Here is a 20545-nt window from a genome sequence, read left to right as displayed (position 1 = left end):
AAAATAAGCAATTTAGTCTTTTTTATCATTGAACATTTTTTTTAGAACAGACAAAAACGTAAGCAACATGAAATGCCAGTCTGAACGTTCTTCAAAGTGAGTTGAATATTCAGCTTGTGGTAGATTGGTCTTCATCTTCAGCTGAAGAAAATACAAAGGAAGCCCTAAACATCAATAGAGAGTATCAGTATTAGTCTCATTATCTCATCCACTAATGTAAGGGAGAGTTTGGGGGGTCTTTCTCCCTAAACACTTCCTAATAGCAGCCAGCACACTTGGCTTGGCTGGTAATATTGACAAATTAAATACTTTACTGGCAACTTTGCCAACGTCATTTCACAGTATTATTTCCACACTTCTGCATCCTGCTGCTCATAGGCCTCTCGGTTGATTTACTAAAGGCAAATAGGCTGTTCATTTTGCGAGAGAATTCGCTCCAGAGCTTAGTGGATGAAGTGAAGCTCTGCTGACATCTACTGTATCATCTAATGATGCGCAAGCAAAAATGCTGTTTTTACTAGCTTGTGATAAAAGTCAAAATTCACTAGATTTGCTAAGCTTTAGCTTGCAGTCAGAAGAAGGCAGTGGACATCTTACTACACCCAGCTACGTCTTGAATTTTACAGTAATTTTAGCAATAAAGTGAGCGTATATAAATAAATATAGTATATTGACATCTGTGATGCTGTTTGGATGTTAAAATTTGAAAGGCTAAAGTTTTAGCGCTGAGCAGTGCGGGGTGTACCAACATGGCCTCCCCCAACTTCCTACTACTGGCATCCAGCTTCTTTCACAATGTAACAGCCAAACACCATCACAGATGTCAACATACTGGGCCAGATTCACATAGAGATACGACGGTGTATCTCCTGATACACCGTCGTATCTCCTGATACGCCGTCGTATCTCTAAATTGTGCCAGTCGTATCTATGCGCCTGATTCATAGAATCAGTTACGCATAGATATGCCTAAGATCCGACAGGTGTAACTGTGTTACACCGTCGGATCTTAGGCTGCAATTCCAGGCCAGCCGCTAGGTGGCGTTTCGGTTTATTTACGCGACGAATATGCAAATGAGGAGATACGCCGATTCAGAAAAGAGCGACCGCCCGGCGCTTTTTTTTTACGACGTTTGCGTTCGGCTTTTTCCGGCGGAGAGTTATCCCTGGGTCTATGAGGCGCAGCCAATGTTAAGTATGGCCGTCGTTCCCGCGACTAAATTTTAATTTTTTTACATCGTTTGCGCATACGGATGGACGTAATTTACGTAAATGTCGAAACCAATGACGTCCTTGCGACATCATTTGGAGCAATGCACGCTGGGAAAATTTCCGGACGACACATGCGCTGTTCGATCGGCGCGGGAACGCGCCTGATTTTAATAGTACACTCCCCCTAGCCGCGGAATTTGAATTCCGCCGGGAGATTTACGATACGCCGCCGCAAGTTTTGAGATAAGTGTTTTGTGAATTACCCACTTGTCTCAAAAACTTGCGGCGGCTAATCTTAAATCAGATAAGTTACGCGGATCTAAAGATCCGCTAACCTATGTGAATCTGGCCCTCTATATTTATATATACTCGTTTTATTGCTAAAATTACAGTGAATTCAAGACGTAGCTGGGTGTAGTAAGCTATCCGCCACTGCCGCCTTCTTCTTACTGCAGATATTCTGTCAGATTAGCAAACCTGGTACTGGTGGACGCATGTGCAGCTGACGGAACGTCACTTCCACTACCTAATCTGACAGGTCACCGATTCTGACGGAACACTGGCATCTACTGCTGGGTGCCAGTCTTTGTACATTGTCATTGGCTGGCACGGGGTGACGTTACTCCTGCGCATGCACAGGAGTCAGTCATCTTGACACACAGAAACTGTGCCGGTGGTTTAAGGTGAACTGCACATGCACAACTCTCTTTACATGCCATAGAAGACAGCAAGACAGTGAGCAGGCAGGGAAGTATATCCTTTGCAGAACTTTAGTTCCACTTGAAAGCTATGTTAATGGCCAGCACAGAAGGTAGCCTGATATTATTTCCAAGAAGGTACACATTTTAGCAGTATATTTACTTTGCATTTATTCACCCAGCAAGATTGTTAAATTATTTCAGTTTTGGATAGAGTACAGAGGGATCAGAACCGCAGTCTATTTGTATTGCTGTATTTATGGCCCAATTCAAGAGATTCACCCTCTCCATTTGTTCTGTTTACCATTGAAAGTGAAAGTGAAAGAAAATAAATGTGTAAGGAGGGCTACCTGCTTATCATAATCCCTTGGTGTGTTTCAACTGTAGTTGTTTGAATATACAAGTCTTGAGTTTCCATTGGTTCTTCCTTGTCCCCAACCCCTCTATGACAAGGCTAAGGGGAGTGTCCCGAATTGTGTTTAAAAGTGTATGTTTGGTACTTAAGAGTTTTTGCTCTGCATGTTTAACCCTCAACACCCGTGTGGCTTGTCTCGTGATTGAGGGGTTAAGGGCTGATTATGGCAAGTATGCAGACTGCGGGTGCGTTTGGAGGACAGGAGACACAGGTCCATTTGGGGTATCCGAGATCCGTCACAAGAACTATAGGCAAAACTTTTATTTTTTCATTTTGAATAGAGCAAGAATATACCCCATGTCCGATTTTTTTGCCATCTGTGTCTCATTGCGGAGATTTCGCTTCACTTCCAGGCCCAAAGCCAAAACAGGAAGTGAGAGGAAATCCCCTGCAAATTAAGAGAATTCCTTGGGGACCCCCAGGTCACCAGAACTAGTGAACCCAATGGGAAGATTTCCCCTCTATTACTTTTCTGGGGACAACCCAATTTGTGAAATTTGTTTTTGTTTTTATTTCGCTTTTAGTGATAACGGTAAACAAGACAAATCTCCCAAATCTCCCTAAAGCGGAGCTTCACCCAAAAGGGCAAGCTCTGCTCGTCTGCCTCCTCCTCCCCATCCGCTGCTACATTTGCCAACTTTTGTTGGAGGGGGGGGGGGGTGACCAGGTACCTGGATTTGACAGGTACCCGCTCTTACTTCCGGCTTACCTTGCTGTGGGGAAGTATGCCGAAAGTTTGGCCCCCTCCTCCTTCCCCCCCCCCTCCCCCACAGCTAATTCACAAAGTGCAGTGCGATTTGCACAAATGCAGTAGAAACCAGCTGTGAAGTCGCAAGGTGGAGGCTCCAGCACCTGTGAGAATCGGCTTGGGTGAGGACAACACTGGATGCTCGGAAAGGTAAGTTCCCTAATAGTAAAAGTCAGCAGCTACAGTGTTTGTAGCTGGTAAGGTTTCATTTTTGGGGATTGGGGGCCGGAACTCCCCTTTAAGGAGGGGCATAGACGGCAATAAAAACTGACAAGTGTCCTAATCCCTCTTCACTCTATCCAAAGGTAAAAAAAAAAAGAGTTTTGCCTTTTAGTTTTCCTTAATTTGCAGGGACTTCGTCTCACTTTCTGTTTGGCTATGGGACAGGACATGAAGGGAAATTTCCACAATGGGATACAGATGGCAGTAAAAAAACGGACATGGTTATAACCCTTCTTGCTCTATTTAAAATGGAAAAAAAAAAAAGTAATTTTACCTATAGTTCTACACCTTAGCTTTTCACTTTAGGCCTACTTTAAGTAAATATATAGCTGGATTCAGGTAGGGCGGCTTAATTTTGACCCGTAAGTCAGAGAGGCAAGTGCTGTATTCACAAAGCGTAAATGGGTGGGCCTAAGTGCGCCTAATTCAAATAAGGAACAGGGGGGCGTGTTTTATGTAAATGATTCGTGACCTGACGTGATTGGCATTTTTAACGAGCGGCACATGCGCCGTCCGTGGACATATCCCAGTGTGCATTGCTCCAAAGTACGCCGCAAGGACATATTGGTTTCGACGTGAACGTAAATTACGTCCAGCCCCATTCACGGACGACTTGCGCAAACGACGTAAAAATTTAAAAATTCGACGCGGGAACGACGTCCATACTTAACATTGGCTAGGCCAGCTTTTTGTTCGACTAACTTTACGCCGGAAAAAGCCTTACGTAAACGACGTAAAAAAATGCGCCGGGCGCACGTACGTTTCAGAATCGGCGTATCTAGCTCTTTTGCATATTCTACGCCAAAATCAACGGAAACGCCACCTAGCGGCCAGCGTAAATATGCACCCTAAGATACGATGGCGTAGGAGACTTGCGCCGCTCGTATCTTAGCCTAATTTAAGCGTATCTGTTTTCCAGAATACGCTTAAATTTATGACGGCGTAGATTCAGAGTTACGACTGCGTATCTACTGATACGCCGCCGTAACTCTCTCTGAATCTAGCTAATAGTATAGTATAGAATATAGTATAAATTGCTGTTAGACATCTAAGGCCCCGTACACACGAGAGGATCTATCCGCTGGAATTGATCTGCGGATCAGTTCCAGCGGATAGATCCGCTGGTGTGTACAACCCAGCGGATCTTTTTCCGCTGATTTTTTTCGGGCCGACCGATTTCCAGCAGATAAAAATTTCTTAGCATGCTAAGAAATCTATCCGCTGGAATCGGCTTCAGCGGATCGATCCGGTGGTCTGTACAGACTCACCGGATTGATCCGTCCGATTCCCTCCCTCGCATGCGTCGTAATGATTCGACGCATGCGTGTGTATCCTTGTATGACAGCGGCGCGACACGTCATCGCGATGGGATTTCGGCGCGGATTTCGATCCGATGGTGAGTACACTCCATCGGATCCAAATCCGCGGAAATCCCCGAGAGGATTTATCCGCGGATACGGTCCGGCGGACCGTATCCGCGGATCAATCCTCTCGTCTGTACCCGGCATAACAGTAAGTTAGAGGTGTAAATAACAGATTAAAGGTTGAAAAATCTAAACATATGACCATTCATACCTTTTTGTATATGTCGTCTCCTCCATATTGAGCATAGATTCGCCATTATCTATCCCAGAAGGGTTGTCCATAATAGATTGCTACTGTAAGGAGTATATGATGAATGGTTTCAGCTGTGAACTTGTAAAGCTCACAAGTTGTAGTGCGCCCTTCAATCTCTGCTGTGTTATCTGCAATGTTGGCAAAAAACTCCTCCATTACTGCTGTGTTATTTTCCATGTTGGTGAAATCGTCTTCCAACACTGCTGGTGTCCCGAATTCACTATCTAATAGTGGTGCCAGCATAAAGAGCATTAGGATTTCAGCCAATACAACAAGTATAGATTTCTTCTCCATTGCGGAAAAGTCCCGCATCCCTTCAGTAATACTCGAGCGTCTTCTCACAGAAGTGTCCCTAAATTGAGGACGGGTAGCAAATATTGAATCAGCCAGTTGACACTGAAGAGTGGTCATGAAATGAAGATTGAGGCTTGGGTCAACAGAAACCGTTACAGCTTCAACTGCCACTCAGGTGCAGGGTAGCATGAGACACTGGTGAGAAGGTCTCCTGCTACTCTGCTAGTTAGATAAGACTCAGACTCCTTTCACACGGAGGTGCTTTTTTGGTGTTTTAGCGCCTGAAAAGCACCTCTCAAGCCACCCCAGTGTAAGCAGCATCTTTGGGGCGGTGCGGGAGTGGTGTATACACCACTCACAAAACGCCTTGCCAAATAAAATGAATGGGCAGCGCTGCAAAGCGCTTCGGCAGTGGCACAATACGGGCGCTATTAACCCTTACTTCAGAAATTTAGAATCCCATTTAAATAAACCCAGGTTGATGCCAACATCCCAAATATTGCTAACAATAGAAGTAGGTACCCACTGGGATTTTAACCACTTCAATACCAGGCACTTTCCACCCTTCCTGCCCAGAACAATTTTTATCTTTCAGCCCTCGCACACTTTGAATGACAATTGCGCGGTCATGCAACACTGTACACAAACTACATTTTTATAATTTTCTTCCCACAAATAGAGCTTTCTTTTGGTGGTATTTGATCACCTCTGCGGTTTTTAATTTTTGCACTATAAACAAAAAAATACAGATAATTAAAAAAAAGGTAGGTGGCACTGTATAGGCAGCACTGATGAGGAGCTACTGACAGGCATTACTGAGTGGCACTGATTGGGGCACTGACAAGCATTACTGATGGGGCACTGATTGGCACTGTTGTGGGCACTGACATGCGTTTATTATGGGGACAGGCTGGCAAGTGTTGGGCACTGATTGGCAGCTGTTAGGCACCTTTTGATGGGGCTGTGCTGATAATCAATGTGCTGATTATCAGCACAGACCCCACCCTTTGACAGGGCGAGCCTGCTGATGATCGGCCTTAGCTGTCAGCGTGAACCAAGGAAAGACTTTTACCGGCACTTCCTGGTTCACTTAATGATCAGCTGTGATTGGTCACAGATGATCACTTGGTAAGAAGCTTCTGTCAGAGGCTACATACCACGATCACAAATGCAGTGTGTCAGACCAACACAAGGCATCTCTGATCACTGCGCTGCATGCCCTCGCGGGCGCGCCCCGGCTGTGTTATCCTGATCACGTCATATGACATCCTGTCAGGATTACACAACCACTTTGCTGGCATCATTCTGCTATATGTTAACGGCAACTGAGTACACAGATTAGTTAGAAAATGTTATTATACATTGTTAAATATTGGTGCATACATCACCATACAATAAAAATGGTATAACAGAGCTGATTGAAATGTAATTATCTCCAGATACATTGCCCGACACGTTTCAGGACCTGTAAAGAGTCCTTTCCTCAGGGGCTTTCCATAAGAAGCTTATTAGACAACACTCTAGAATAAAACACAGCAAACATTAAAAATCACATGACAAGTACATCATGGGATTGTCAGATAGGTAAAATAAAGTAGCAGTAGCAAATAGCACCATCCGAATCGCCATCCCTTTTTAGGATCATCCCCCAAAACACATTGGAACAATACATCTCCCCACATTCATACTTCCATCTTCCCCATTGAATAAGCAGATTATGGTTATGTATAAGCTGATTGTTGTAATATACTAGTCGGGTAGATGTATTGCGGCTACCTGATTATGTACAATCTGACAGCCAATCATTGCTATTTTTATCCTCTTGAGGAGGCAATAGTCCTCTTTTTACTATGTGTTTGTATTAAAAATATGAAGTTTTAAAAGTTGTACATATATTTTTTTTTCCAGGGGGTTAATACTATAAGCACCTTGAAAGTCCAACTCACCCTTCTTTTCTATTCATTCATGATATTAAAGCGGAGTTCCACCCAAAAATGGAACTTCTGCTTTTCGAATTCCCCCCTCCGCTGTCACATTTGGCACCTTTTGGGGGGGGGGGGAGATACCGGTCGAATCCAGGTATTTGCTCCCACTTCCAGGCATAGATCGCTGCAGTATCCACTGCAATTTACGCCATGTCAGGCCCCTCCTCTGCCCCCCCCCCCCGCTGTCTTCTGGGAGACACATGGGTCCCAGGAGACAGAAGGAACCAGTGAGAATGCACAGCGCGACTTGTGCAGTAAGGAAACAAGAAGTCAAGCCGCAAGGGAAGGGAGTCACCGCTCCAGGTGGATCTTTAGCAGACAATTGGAGGAACCTCCCAGGAGTTGCTGGCAATGCACTAGGCAAACATGGAAAACATGGAAATCGATGGACAGCCGCATTTCGGATAAACTTGAGGAAGTTGTCTTTATTGATAAAAGTAAGACATGTACATCCAAAGATACAGTCACATAAGGGGACAACCGACGCGTTTCACACACAATTAGTGCTTAGTCATGGCTCAAGGCTTCACTTCCTGATTCCCTTACCAAAGATGGCGGCGCCTCCACCCGGGAGCCGAAGGACAGATCGGCTTCGGGTGCCGACATCACTGGTGCCCTGGATTGTGTCCATAAATTAAAAGTCAGCAGTATTTTCAAACAAATTTCATGTGCATGTGTTTTTTCTTTAGAAAATTGCATCCCTTCCAAAATTGAATGTTAAAAGCAAACAAAATTTTGAAGTACTTTCAACAACATCGGTCAAGTCACCAAATTCCCTATTAGTGAACCTGTGTAGTTTTAAAAACGTTGGTTGTAAATTACCAAGTATATCATGTCAAAGGTAAATTTGCCTTCAGTGATTTCAGATATTCAAACTTGGCTCACAATTAATAAATCTTATAGTAACCATTTCTGTGAGGTACAAATTCAGTAAACAATTTTGAAAGGTTATCCGTGTCTACTGCAATTTTGGAGTTTACAAATTGACTAATTACCGGTAATTTCTATACATTTTTCTTTCTTTTTGCTTCTTTTGTCTACAGTAAGTTGTTTGTTGCCGGTGATTATCTTGCAGCTGTGGACGCTCTGAACCTGGGGATACGAATAAATGGCAAGATCCCAGGACTGTACCTTAATCGATCAGCCTGCCATCTTAAATTAAGGAACCTTCATAAAACCATTGAGGATGCCTCCAAGGTAAACCTAGGCGACACACTGCGTAGTTCTCAATGTGTGTTTATTGCGCACAGCAGGGAAAATGCGGAACTATTGTATGAGCACAAAACAGTCGGTAGCCTGAACTTTTCATGACCTTCAAAAAATTTATTTTATTCTGCTGTATTATGGATTGCATTCCAATCTTTGAAGAGTGTGTCTGCTTGTTTGGTTATTTGCTAATGATTTTATTACAAATGTTTCTTTACATATCGCCTCTAGCTTTAAAATAAATACAGGTACTACCAATTTATATTTTAAAGAATATATATCAATGAACATCACATATGTGAGAGTCATTGAAAGGCTGCGCACCCCAGTTACAGGATTTGGAGAGACATGGAGGATTCCCCGCTGGTTTTTTTAGCAGCAAAAGAAAATTAGTCAATGTAGGTGTTAAAAAACACAAATGTATTTTTATTAGCAAAAAGGATTTCACATTGATATCATACAAGAGGTTAAAATATGAGCTCTGGTGTACATCTAGCGAGAGAAGTATTGGCTTGATTCGGAATAATATACATCAAAGGCTAATACATTTATAAAACATATTTACATAGAAGTACCCCAATGCATTTCGACCTTTAAAGCCCTGTACACACGATTGGATATCTGATGGAATCTAATCGATGGATTTTTTTGTCAGATATCCAATGAAGCTGACTTTCATCAGTCTTGCCTACACACCATCAGTCAAAAATCCAACCGTGCCAAAACGCGGTGACGTACAACACTACGACGAGCCGAAAAAATGTAGTTCAATGCTTTCGAGCATGCGTCGACTTGATTCTGAGCATGCGTGGATTTTTCTCCGATGGAGTTCCACACAGACGATCAGATTTTTCTATCGTTTTTTTATCCATAGGAAAAATGTAAAACATGTTCTATTTTTTAACACCGATGGGAAAAAAGACCGATGGGGCCCACACACGATCGGTTTGTCCGATGAAAACAGTCCATCGGCTTAAGGGTTTCGGTTTTTTTCAGGGGGTTCGCACTTCGAGATATGATATGTTGTTGAAACACTTTTCTTTCGATGTATTTGTAGAGAAGTACGAACCCCCTGAAGAAGACCGAAGACCTTAAAGGTCGAAATGCATTGTGGTACTTCTATGCATCAGATGGTGTAAATATTAGCCTTTAATGTATATTATCCAGAATCAAGCCAATACTTCTCTCGCTAGATGTACACCAGAGCTCATATTTTAACCTCTTGTATGATATCAATGTGAAATGTAGCGGCTTGCTCCTTTTTGAGCTGGCGCTGCTGTAAATTTAGATGAAAGTCTGAGAGTTAGTTTACTCAGACGTGTGATTTTGAGCAAATTTGGCTTCTGTTCCAGCCATGGCTGTGCTGTGAGTGACCACTATTGTTCGCCTGGAGTGTGGTTGTTACTTCAGGCCAAGGGTGGCAGAAGCTAGGTCAGGGTGATTTGAGTATTTCCCCTCGGCAGCCAATCGGTGGGGTTGATCGTCCCGCTGTGCATGCTGGGGAGGGGCACTTAAGGGACAGACGTCACTGGACTGGAGTCGTCGATCCTGAGTCTGTCGTCCCATCACCCCCCTGTGTGGTCCTCCTGGCCAGGGGTAAGTGTTCCTGTAATCCTGGCTCCGGGACCACGTTGGTCCGGGTTGTGATCTTCTGAGTAGGCCCAGTAGGCAGATTGGGTCTACGCATTGGAAGGAGATCCTGTGCTGTCCGTCCTGAGGGAGGAAGCCACTTGATGAGGGACCTATCTTGGAGAGGACCGAGCATGAGGCTGGTGTCTCAAGAGAGGCCTTGAACTTCATCGAAGGATGCACCGTTTACTGAAAGGCTTGATGGTGATCGCCTGTCAGTTTCAAGTTCTACAAGAAGTTAACAACAAAACCTGGGGAATGCCCAGGGAAAAACCAAGCCTCCTTGCCGACCAGCCTGCAGAACAACCAAATTAACCTGTCTAACAGTATGCGTTAAAAACAGGGGTTTTGTCCGCACGCATTTGCAGACGCATGCGTGAGCCACAGAGCCGCGCCAAGGCACCCTGTAATCTGTGGTCCTAACACTAAACAATGAGCGTCCCCACAGTGGAGGCACATGCATTCTACATGCATCACCATTCTACAAGAAGTTACTCTGGAGAGATCCGGGTGCTGAATCCTGTACTGTGAGGATTCTGGACCGAAAATTGTCTCCATCTGTGAGAAGGTCTGTGGCAGAGACTGTACCATTTTCCGTGTGTCACCCCGGCTGCTGGGCTAGTGGGAGAAACCTGTCCGGGTGCGCAGGGCCCACTCTGGCTGGAGTGGCGACGAGAGCTGTGTCACTGGAAGCAGGAGTGTTTCCGGATTGAAACTACGCACCTGAACCTATCTACCTGTTACCCTTCCACCTCTTCATTCACTTATTTTATTCTTTTACCAAGTTAAGCAAATAAATCTTAGAAAAAGAAGTGCAAAGTGTGGACTTTGAACTTTTTCAGCTCTCATTTAGTACCCTGGACAGCGAGGAAATAAAGGTAACATGCCGCCCAAAAATATCCAGCAGTTCCTTCGGGGGTAGTGCTACACTAATAAAAAATAAATTGGTGTTTTTTAATTTAAAGTCCACTATGAGTCCATAACTATATGTGCACAAATAAACAATTCATAAAAATCCAGCAGTGCCATGTTAAATTGATCAATATCTTCCCAGTGAGTTCCACCACCATTCAAAAAAAATCTGCATCTTACCAAAGCACAAGACCCCAAATTATAGGAGGGGTTGTGAATGCTCAGTACATCCCGGGTAATGTCAGCCACAATCTGGTCACACAGCCCAGCATATGTCCAGTATGCAGAAAGAATGGATAGAAACCACAAAGCTCACCAACAGGGAAAATGGCTCAGCCGAGCTAAAGCTAAACCCCTTAAGGACGTCTGTTCAGACGAAACGCGTTGTGATGGGGCTTATGCTGACTTAATCACACCACCTGACCGCCGGTGGTGTGTCTGTAATTTGTGAAGAGCTTACACATTTGTTCTAAGTGAGTACCTTCCTTTCAGTATATAAAAAATGTTGGTGGTTTTACACTATGGAGCATTTATGATGTTTTTTGCCGGTGCTGAGTCATTTTCCATGTTGGTGAGCTTTGTTTTTTCCATCCATTCTTTGCAAAAGATCATAAATGCTTCATAGTGTAAAACTGCCAGAAGTATTTATTATCTGAAAGGAAGGTACTTGCTTAGAACAAACGCGTAAGCTTCTCAAAAATGTGAATTGGGAAATATGCCCTGCACCAACATGTTTCATCTAAAGAAACGTTCTTAACCACTTACCCCCCGGACCATATTGCTGCCCAAAGACCAGAGTACTTTTTGCGATTCGGGACTGCGTCGCTTTAACAGACAATTGCGCGGTCGTGCGACGTGGCTCCCAAACAAAATTGGCGTCCTTTTTTTCCCACAAATAGAGCTTTCTTTTGGTGGTATTTGATCACCTCTGCGGTTTTTATTTTTTGCGCTATAAACAAAAATAGAACGACAATTTTGAAAAAAATGAATATTTTTTACTTTTTGCTGTAATAAATATCCCCCAAAAATATATAAAAAAACATTATTTTTCCTCAGTTTAGGCCGATACGTATTCTTCTACATATTTTTCGTAAAAAAAAAATCGCAATAAGCGTTTATTGATTGGTTTGCGCAAAAGTTATAGCGTTTACAAAATAGGGGGTATTTTTATGGCATTTTTATTAATATTTTTTTTACTAGTAATGGCGGCGATCAGCGATTTTTTTTTTTGGTATTGCGACATTATGGCGGACACTTCGGACATTTTTGACACATTTTTGGGACCATTGGCATTTTTATAGCGATCAGTGCTATAAAAATGCATTAGATTACTATAAAAATGCCACTGGCAGTGAAGGGGTTAACACTAGGGGGCGGGGAAGGGGTTAAGTATGCCTGGGTGTGTTCTTACTGTGGGGGGGGGGGGGGGGCCTCACTAGGGGAAACACTGATCCTCGGTTCATACAGTGTATGAACCGAAGAAAAGCATTTCCCCTGCTGACAGGAACGAGAGCTGTGTGTTTACACACACAGCTCCCGTTCCCCGCTCTGTACCGAGCGATCGCGTGTGCCCGGCGGCGATCGCGCCCGCCGGGCACACGCACGGGAGTCGGGGGCGAGCGGGGGGCGCGTGCGCGCGCCTCCGGCGGCGCGCGTGCGCCCCTAGTGGCGGCTAAAAGGTAGGACGTCATAATACGTGATCTCGCCTAGGAGAGCCACCTTGTGGACGTATTATGACGGTGCGGCGACGGCAAGTGGTTAAGAGGATAGGCTCAAGCTCAGCCTGTTGGTGAGCTGTGTGGTTTCTATTCATTCTCTCTGCATACTGGACCTATGCTGAGCTGTGTGACCAGATTGTGGCTGACATTAATTGGGATGTACTGAGCATTCACAAGACCTCCTTTAATTTTTCCTTGTGTTTGTTTTTTGTTTTGTTTTTGTTTTTTTTCTCCTTCCTTCTTTCTCTCCTTTGCCTTGTGTTTGATTTTTTGTTGTTGTTGTTGTTGTTGAAAGAACTCACTGGGAAGCTATTGATCAAGTTAACATGGCACTGATGGATTTTTAATTTTCGCACATATGGTTATGGACACAGTTGGCTTTAATTTAAAGGCACAGTGACCTAACTGTGTCATTATTTTGTTAGTTTTTTTTTTTCACTGCTAAAGGTTTTTGATTACGATTATTTGATGATACAGTGCAAAATTGTGTTAATATATTTTGATACACATTGGTATGTGTATGTGTTTCTTGCAGCTGTATACACGTTTATGTTTTCACATATTCGCACCAATTTTTTTGTTTATTTGAAAACAAATGAAAAAAGTCTGAATAAGAGAAAAACTTTTAGTAAGCAACCCCCACTCCATGCTTCCTAAATGGTAGGGTTGTCCTGATACCACTTTTTTAGGACCGAGTACAAGTGCAGATACCGAATACCGATACTTTTTTTTAAATGCAGACACGTGTCCCCAAATGCAGCCTTGTGTCCCCAAATGCAGCCTTGTGTCCCCAAATGCAGCCATGTCCCTTAATTCAGCCATGTCCCTTAATGCAGCCATGTCCCTTAATGCAGCCATGTCCCTTAATGCAGCCATGTCCCTAATGCAGCCATGTCCCTAATGCAGCCTTGTGTCCCTAAATTCAGCCATGTCCCTAATGCAGCCTTGTGTTACCTTAAATTCAGCCATGTCCCTAATGCAGCCTTGTGTCCCGAAATTCAGCCATGTCCCTAATGCAGCCTTGTGTCCCCTAAGACAAAGCCAAGTCAATCCCCCCCCCCCTCCCCCCGCCACTGCCGACATCTAGTTACTATGCGCTGGGGTTACACAACAGCTTTCATTTGCATTTGAATAGCTGTGTGTTCCCGCGCCGTCATGTATAGCCCCTCCCCCTTGCCCAGAAACTTTGATAGACAGGTCACCCGTCGTATCAAAGTGCCCAGGCAAGGGGGAGGGGCTATACATGACGGCGCGGCGGGGAAACACACAGCTATTCAAATGCAAATGACAGCTGTTGTGTTCCCCAGCGCATAGTAACTAGATGTCGGCAGCGGCGGGGGGGATTGACTTTGCTTTGTCTAAGGCGGCAGCGGCAGCAGCTCTCCTCTCCCCCATATGAGGACTGCTGCTCCGCTCTCCACCCCCTCTCCACCCGCACTCCACCCACTCTCCACCCGCACTCGGGAAAAAAAAAGTATTCTATCAGGCATCAGGAGTATTTGCGCGAGTACAAGTACTAGCGCAAATACTCGGTATCGGTCCCGATACCGATACTAGTATCGGTATCAGGACAACCCTACTAAATGGCAGGACGTTGCAAGGGCATTCCCAACACCGAAGGATCGAGCAGGCCAGCTTTGTACTGTCCTGGCATTTTATGGACTCAAGAAATGAGTAAAGCCCCATACACACTATTGGTTTTCCTGCAGGTTTTTCTCTTCAGGTTTACCAAAACCATGTAGTGCAAGGGCCTGCCTGATTGCATACGAATTGAAACTCTTAAAGGGTTAGTAAAGGAATTTTTTTTTCCTTTAAAATAACAAACATGTTATACTTACCTCCACTGTGCAGTTCGTTTTGCACAGAGTGGCCCCGATCCTCCTCTTCTGGGGTCCCTCGGCGGCTGTCTCTGGTCCTCCCCGCAAGTTCTGACCACAGTAATGCGAGAGAGCTCGCATGGTGGTGAGTAATTGCGGGCGCGCTCCCGTGATACAGCAAGTGGCCATAGCCGCTCACTGTATCACTCGTCCCCGCCCCTCGGCACGCCACGTCACTGGATGTGATTGACAGCAGCGCCAGCCAATGGCTGCGCTGCTCTCAATCAATCCGCTCTAGCCAATCAACGGCCAGGCCAAGCGGCGAAGAGGATCTTGGGACCGAGCACAGGACTTTCGAGGGGTCAGGTAAGTATAACGGGGGCTCGGGGGGGGGGGGGGCAGCATTAGATGTTTTTTCACCTTAATGCATAGATTGCATTACGGTGAAAAAATGTTTTACTTTACAACTCCTTTAAGGTTTGACCTCATATTAGATGGTTTTGGTAAACCTGAAGAGAAAAACCTGCAGGAAAACGAATGGGGCTTTAGGCCGTCAGTACATCAGGATTGATAAATCTTCAGATATATCCCATAGTTTGTGGACTATATAACTTTCACACAGACTAAATAATATATACAGATTTGGGTTATTTTCACCAAAGAAATGTAACCGAATACATTTTGGACTAGATTTATAAAGAACAATTACTTATTTGCAAAATGTAAACAGAAACTCAAAAAAACATGTTTTCTCTTTCGTTCATAGACGGACACAGCCTTCATTGACCTTAGGGTTATGCTTCTTCCTACCAGGAGGCAGAATTCTACAGCACTTAAGGTGTTAAAAACTTTCCTTCATGCCGCTCCTCCCAGGGGGCGTGGCTCCCCCAGGCATAACCCACACCCTGCTTTAGCAGCCTCAGCCTCAGTTTGTTTTCTGCCTAACGACAGGAGGTCAAGGCTCTCTCTGGAGTTCCTGGACTCTGGAGTTTTTTTCTGGCGATTTTTCTCGCTTTTTTATTGTTTTGTTCCTGCATTTTGAATCCTGCGATTCTTCTATCAACAGCCGACTGGGTGACAGGCTGGGTCCTCGACCCTTGTAGTCCCCCCATGTTCGGCCTTCGAGCGTGTGCCGGCCCTCAGCTCAGCTTTGGGACGTCCACGACAGGCCCCATTGCTCCAGGGGCGGCCGGGGAACTTCGGTTCTAGGGCACACATATGACCGGTCTCTATGGCTTTGTCGCAGTGTGTCTGGCCGACAGCCATGCCGTTTACGGACGTTGGTTCTGTCTGGGATACCTCCAGCCGGGTAGTCGCAGGACAGGTAAGTAGTGGCCCCTTACTCAGGTAAGTGGTCTGGCTGGTGGTTTCCCTGGGGAGGTCGACTGAGGGTCCGCCCTGCTTTCCTCTCTCCCCTTCCTCTCCCTCCTTCCCCTGACTGGGTAGTGGCTGTGAAGGGGGGCCTCCTGGGTTTTCTTCGTTACCACCAGAGCCCGTGTGTTGTTAGGGGGACTGTGTTGTTACTCTGGGGGGTGCTGCTGTGTGCTGCTGTGTTCTATGAGGTAATTTTTACCTCAGACAGCGGCCATCTTGGAAATCTCCTTGGTAACGCTGTGATTCTTTTCTGAGGTGACAAAGCACAGTGACAGACAAAGCACAGCCAGTGCTGCTGTGTTCTATGAGGTAATTTTTACCTCAGACAGCGGCCGTCTTGGAAATCTCCTTGGTAACGCTGTGATTCTTTTCTAAATGTGACAGACAAAGCACAGCCAGTGCTGCTGTGTTCTATGAGGTAATTTTTACCTCAGATGGTGGCCATCTTGGAAATCTCCTTGGTAACGATGTGATTCTTCCCTGAGATGACTCATCACAGCCTCTGGTCTCTTTTACCAGTTTTTAGTGCTGTGAAACGCTGTGAATCTTCCATGAGGTGAAGACACATTATAACAAGCACATCAGAGCACACCTGAGGTTTTTTTCAGCTCCCTCTGCAGCTGGGTGGGGTGGTGAATACCGGGGGCCCCCATGCTCTGCAATAGCAGCAAGGAGGTGACCAGTGGGTTTTTTTTTGTCCTGCCTTGCAGGGTGGGTGACTCAGCGCTGACACTATGGAACTCAAGCTATGCCTGAGTTAACCCTTAACGCCCCTCCCCCTGCCACATCTGTTATGTTGGCTGTCCTGGGTTTCTTGCCAGGTTTGAAGCAGCTAGTGCCCGGATGGGGGGTAAAAAAGCGCCCCCTCCCTGAAGCCTGCTTCTGGGGATGACACAGAATCGCTGTTTTTTTCTGGTTCTGTTATGTCAGAGGCTGCGGGTTTAACCCTTATGGATAGTGAGGATGACTCTGCTGCAGTCAGTTGCTGGCAAGAATTTGTTGGAGCTCTTGTTTCTGCGGTGCGTGAGACTCTAAGAATTGAGGATGTGGCGGAGACACCTCCGTGTCAGTACCAGCACACTACCACGCACCGCTGAAGGGTTTCCTTGTGTTCCTTATTTGGACAATATGTTATACAAGGAATGGGATGCACCGCAAAAAGTTTGTCAAAAAACTTTGCAACCTGTTACCCCCTTGAGGGGGGCTTTAAAAAAAAAAAAAAAAAAAGTAGGTCTCTCCTCCGCCAGTGGACCCAGACTGCGCATGGCCACCACGTTGCCTGTGGAAGGGGCTCCTGCATTTCAGGATCCCGCTGATAGGAGAGTGGAGGCCGTGGCCCGCTCCCTATTTACGGTGGTGGGTTCGGCGGTGAGGCCGGCTCTGGCCGGGGCCCTGGTCAGGCCCCGACTTAAATGGCGAAGCTCCTGCTGCAGGAGCTGGAAGAAGGACCTCTAAGGTGGCCTTGGTGATGGCCGTTAAGGGTGAACGGTCCTTTTGGGTCTTCCCTGACTGGCATCATTGAGGATGCCACGGGTGGTAAGCGCATGCTGTTCCCACAGTCTGGGAAGGGCTAGGGACCTCGCCCTGTACAAGGACCCTCCTTGCCTACCTCCGAGCGTTTTTTCGCTCGCCCTGTGCGGTGGGGGTAGGTCTACATGGTGCTTGAATCCCCGCTGCGGGGTAGCAGCGCACCTGATACCGCATGCCTAACAAGTCTGCGGACATACCTGCTTCCGCCTGAAGGTCTGCTCCCGCCCGTGTCTCGGGTGGGAGACTGGCTTCGCATTGCAAAGTGTTTTTTCCTTGGGGTACAAGATTGAGTTTCTCTCTTGTCTGCCAAACAGGTTTTTTCCCTCCGGCTTCTGGCCTCCTCCGGTTCGCCGGTTGACTCCGTCGGGGGCTGTCCAGGATCTTCTGGTCAGGGGAGTGATTGTGCCAGTTCCCTCGTTGGAACGGTCTCGGGGTTTTACTCCATTCTGTTTGTGTCCCCACGGAGGATGGGGCCCGGTCGATCCTGGGCCTCAAGTCCCTCGTTTTGTTTTGTCAAGGTGGTGTCGATTCGCTTGGTAATAGCGGCACTTCATCAGGGGGATTTTCTGGCATCCTTGGATGTCATGAACGTGTACCTGCATATCCTCAAACCACCGGAGATTCTGTGCTTTGCGGTCGGGGGGGGCCATTTTCAATGGTGTCCTTCCCATTCGGCGGGTTTTCGCCAAGGTGCTCATCCCGATACTGGCCCGGCTGTGACAGCGGGGGTTTGTTATAATGGGATGTCTGGATGACATTCTCCTACGAGCTTCTTCGAGCTCTGCATTGGTAGAGCCGTGCCTATCACGTGTCAGGCTCTCCGAGTGTTCGGCTGGTTTCTGGATTGTCCTGAAATCAGGGTTGATTCCGTCTCAGGGATACCTGGGACTGGTCCTGGATTCCTCCGGGGCGGGAGTGTTTTTCTCCTAGCGGAAAAACTTCAGACTCTGCTATCTGCTGTGCAGCAGTTGCCGACCCAGAAGCGGTCATCTCTGCGATTCTGCAGGAAGGTTCTGGGTCAGTTGGTAGCCTCTTTCGAGGCGGTTCCGTATGCCCAATTTCACGCCAGGGTACTACGGAGGGAACTGCTGTCACGATGGGACTAGCTTCCGTCATCTCTGGATTACCAGATTCAGTTTAGTCATCTGATCATGTCTCCCCTGGTGTGGTGGCTGGCGTTTCCGGTGCTTCGGGCCGGAAAGTCATTTTTCTGCAGGCCACTGGACAGTGGTCACAACGGATGCCAGCCTCTCCGGTTGGGGAGGGGCGCTTGGGGCACCCAGTCAGCCCAGGGGCACTGGACTCAGGTGGAGTCCTGCTTACTGATCAACGTTCTGGAGCTCCGAGCAATCAAGCTTTGCCTTGCCAGGTGGTCCCTGGATCTACAGGCCTGACCGGTCAGGATCCTGTCCGATAACACCACGTCCGTGGCGTAGGTTGATTATCAGGGAGGCACACGGAGTTCTGTTGCAGCGACGGGGGTCGCGCGCATCCTTTTCGGTGGGCCAAAGGGTCCGTTCCGGCTCTATCGGCTGGGTACATTCCGGGAATACGGAATTGGCTAGCCGACTACCTAAGTCGCACTGCACTGGGCCAAGGAGAGTGGTATCTCCACCCGCAGGTGTTTCGGGGTCTGTGCCGAAAGTGGGGCACTCCGGACGTGGACCTTCTAGCGTCCCGTCTCTATCGGTAGGTGCCACGGTTCGTGGCCAGGTTTAAGGACCCGTGGGCGGACGCGTCAGGCGCGTTGATGGCTCCTTGGGGTCGCTGTCGCCTACTTTACACCTTCCCTCCTCGGAAGCTTCTTCCTCGCCTGCTGCGCAGAGTAGAAACTGTAGGGATTCTATCGGTCCTGATTGCCCCAGATTGGCCGCGTCGCTTCTGGTACGCGGACCAGGTGCGTCTGCTGGCAGACGCCCCCTAGCGTCTTCCCCTGGGAATTGATTTTCTGTTACAGGGTCCGATCTTCCACCCTGTTTCACAGCCACCGGCCTTAGCGGCGTGGCTGTTGAGAGCCAGGTGCTTAAGGACCGAGGCCTATTGGGCTTGGTGGTCTCTACCGTGCTGCCTGCACGGAAGTCTACCTCACGTAGGTTTTTTCCTCATACATGGAAGGCCTACTTCTCTGTGTGTGGGGAGATGAACTGGCACTCTCGTACATGCGTTGTGTTCAGGATTCTGCTGTCTTTGCAGCAGGGAGTGGTTCAGGCTCTCGCCTTACGTACGGTTAGGAGCCAGATTTCTGCTCTGGCTGTTTTTACTTGCAGCGACCCTTGGCATTGCACTCCTCGATGCGTGCGTTGGGTCAGGGGGTCTGGCAGGTGGCCCCTCCGGTGCGCCCTCCATTACCCCCATGGGACTTGAATTTAGTCCTTTCAGTGCTTCGGGATGCTCCCTTTGAGGACATTCGGGAGGTTTTTTGTTTATTGTCACAAAAGGTGATTTTATTTCTGGTAGCAATTACCTCGATCAGAGGGGTGTCTGTCTGTTCTGGCGGCCTTGTCTTGCAAGGCTCCCTGCTTGGTCATCCGTAAGGATGAGGTGGTGCTGCGGCCGCAGCCGTTTTTTCTCCCTAAGGTCGTTTCGGCTTTTCACTTGGATGTGGACATTGTTCTTCCATCCTTATGTCCTCAGCCGAAGAACCCGAAGGAGGCCTCTTTACATTCTCTGGATGTGGTTCGGGCCCTTCGAGTTTACTTGTCGGCGACAGCTCCGTTCCGGAAGTCGGACTCGCTGTTCGTGTCTGTGTCCGGTCCCAGTAAGGGCCTGGCAGTCTCGTCGGCCACCATTTCCAGGTGGATCCGATAGGTTGTGCTTCAGGCCTATGCCCTGAGGGGCGGGCGCCCCCCTTTCGGGTCATGGCGCATTCGACCAGGGCGATCGGGGCCTCTTGGGCTTTCCGACACCAAGCCTCTGTGTTACAGGTGTGTAAGGCTGCGACCTGGTCGTCGGTCCACGCTTTTTCAAAGTTTTATATGGTGGATGTGAGTGCATCTTCTGATGCCTCCTTCAACCGCAGGGTGTTACAGGCGGCAGTTTAAGGTTGGAGTTCCTCCGTTGAGTAACTCCGGTTTTTGTTTGGAGTGTAACCTGTTTTTGCTGTGTTATTTTTCCCACCCCTCGAATTTTTTGACACTGCTTGGGGACGTCCCTAAGGTCAATGAAGGC

General features: G+C 47.1%; 1 protein-coding gene across 1 annotated transcript in view; it reads left to right on the top strand.

The window, feature by feature from the left end:
- Positions 1-20545, top strand: part of DNAAF4 (dynein axonemal assembly factor 4) — a 60820-nt gene that overhangs the window by 30747 nt on the left and 9528 nt on the right. Inside the window, exon 7 of the mRNA XM_040342729.1 lies at positions 8235-8388. Within this exon, the coding sequence (XP_040198663.1) occupies positions 8235-8388 (154 nt within the window). The remainder of the gene's footprint in view (positions 1-8234; positions 8389-20545) is intronic.

Source organism: Rana temporaria, chromosome 3 (genome assembly GCF_905171775.1).
Source record: "Rana temporaria chromosome 3, aRanTem1.1, whole genome shotgun sequence".
Taxonomy (NCBI): Eukaryota; Metazoa; Chordata; class Amphibia; order Anura; family Ranidae; genus Rana; species Rana temporaria.
This window is presented reverse-complemented; position numbering and strand designations above follow the sequence as displayed.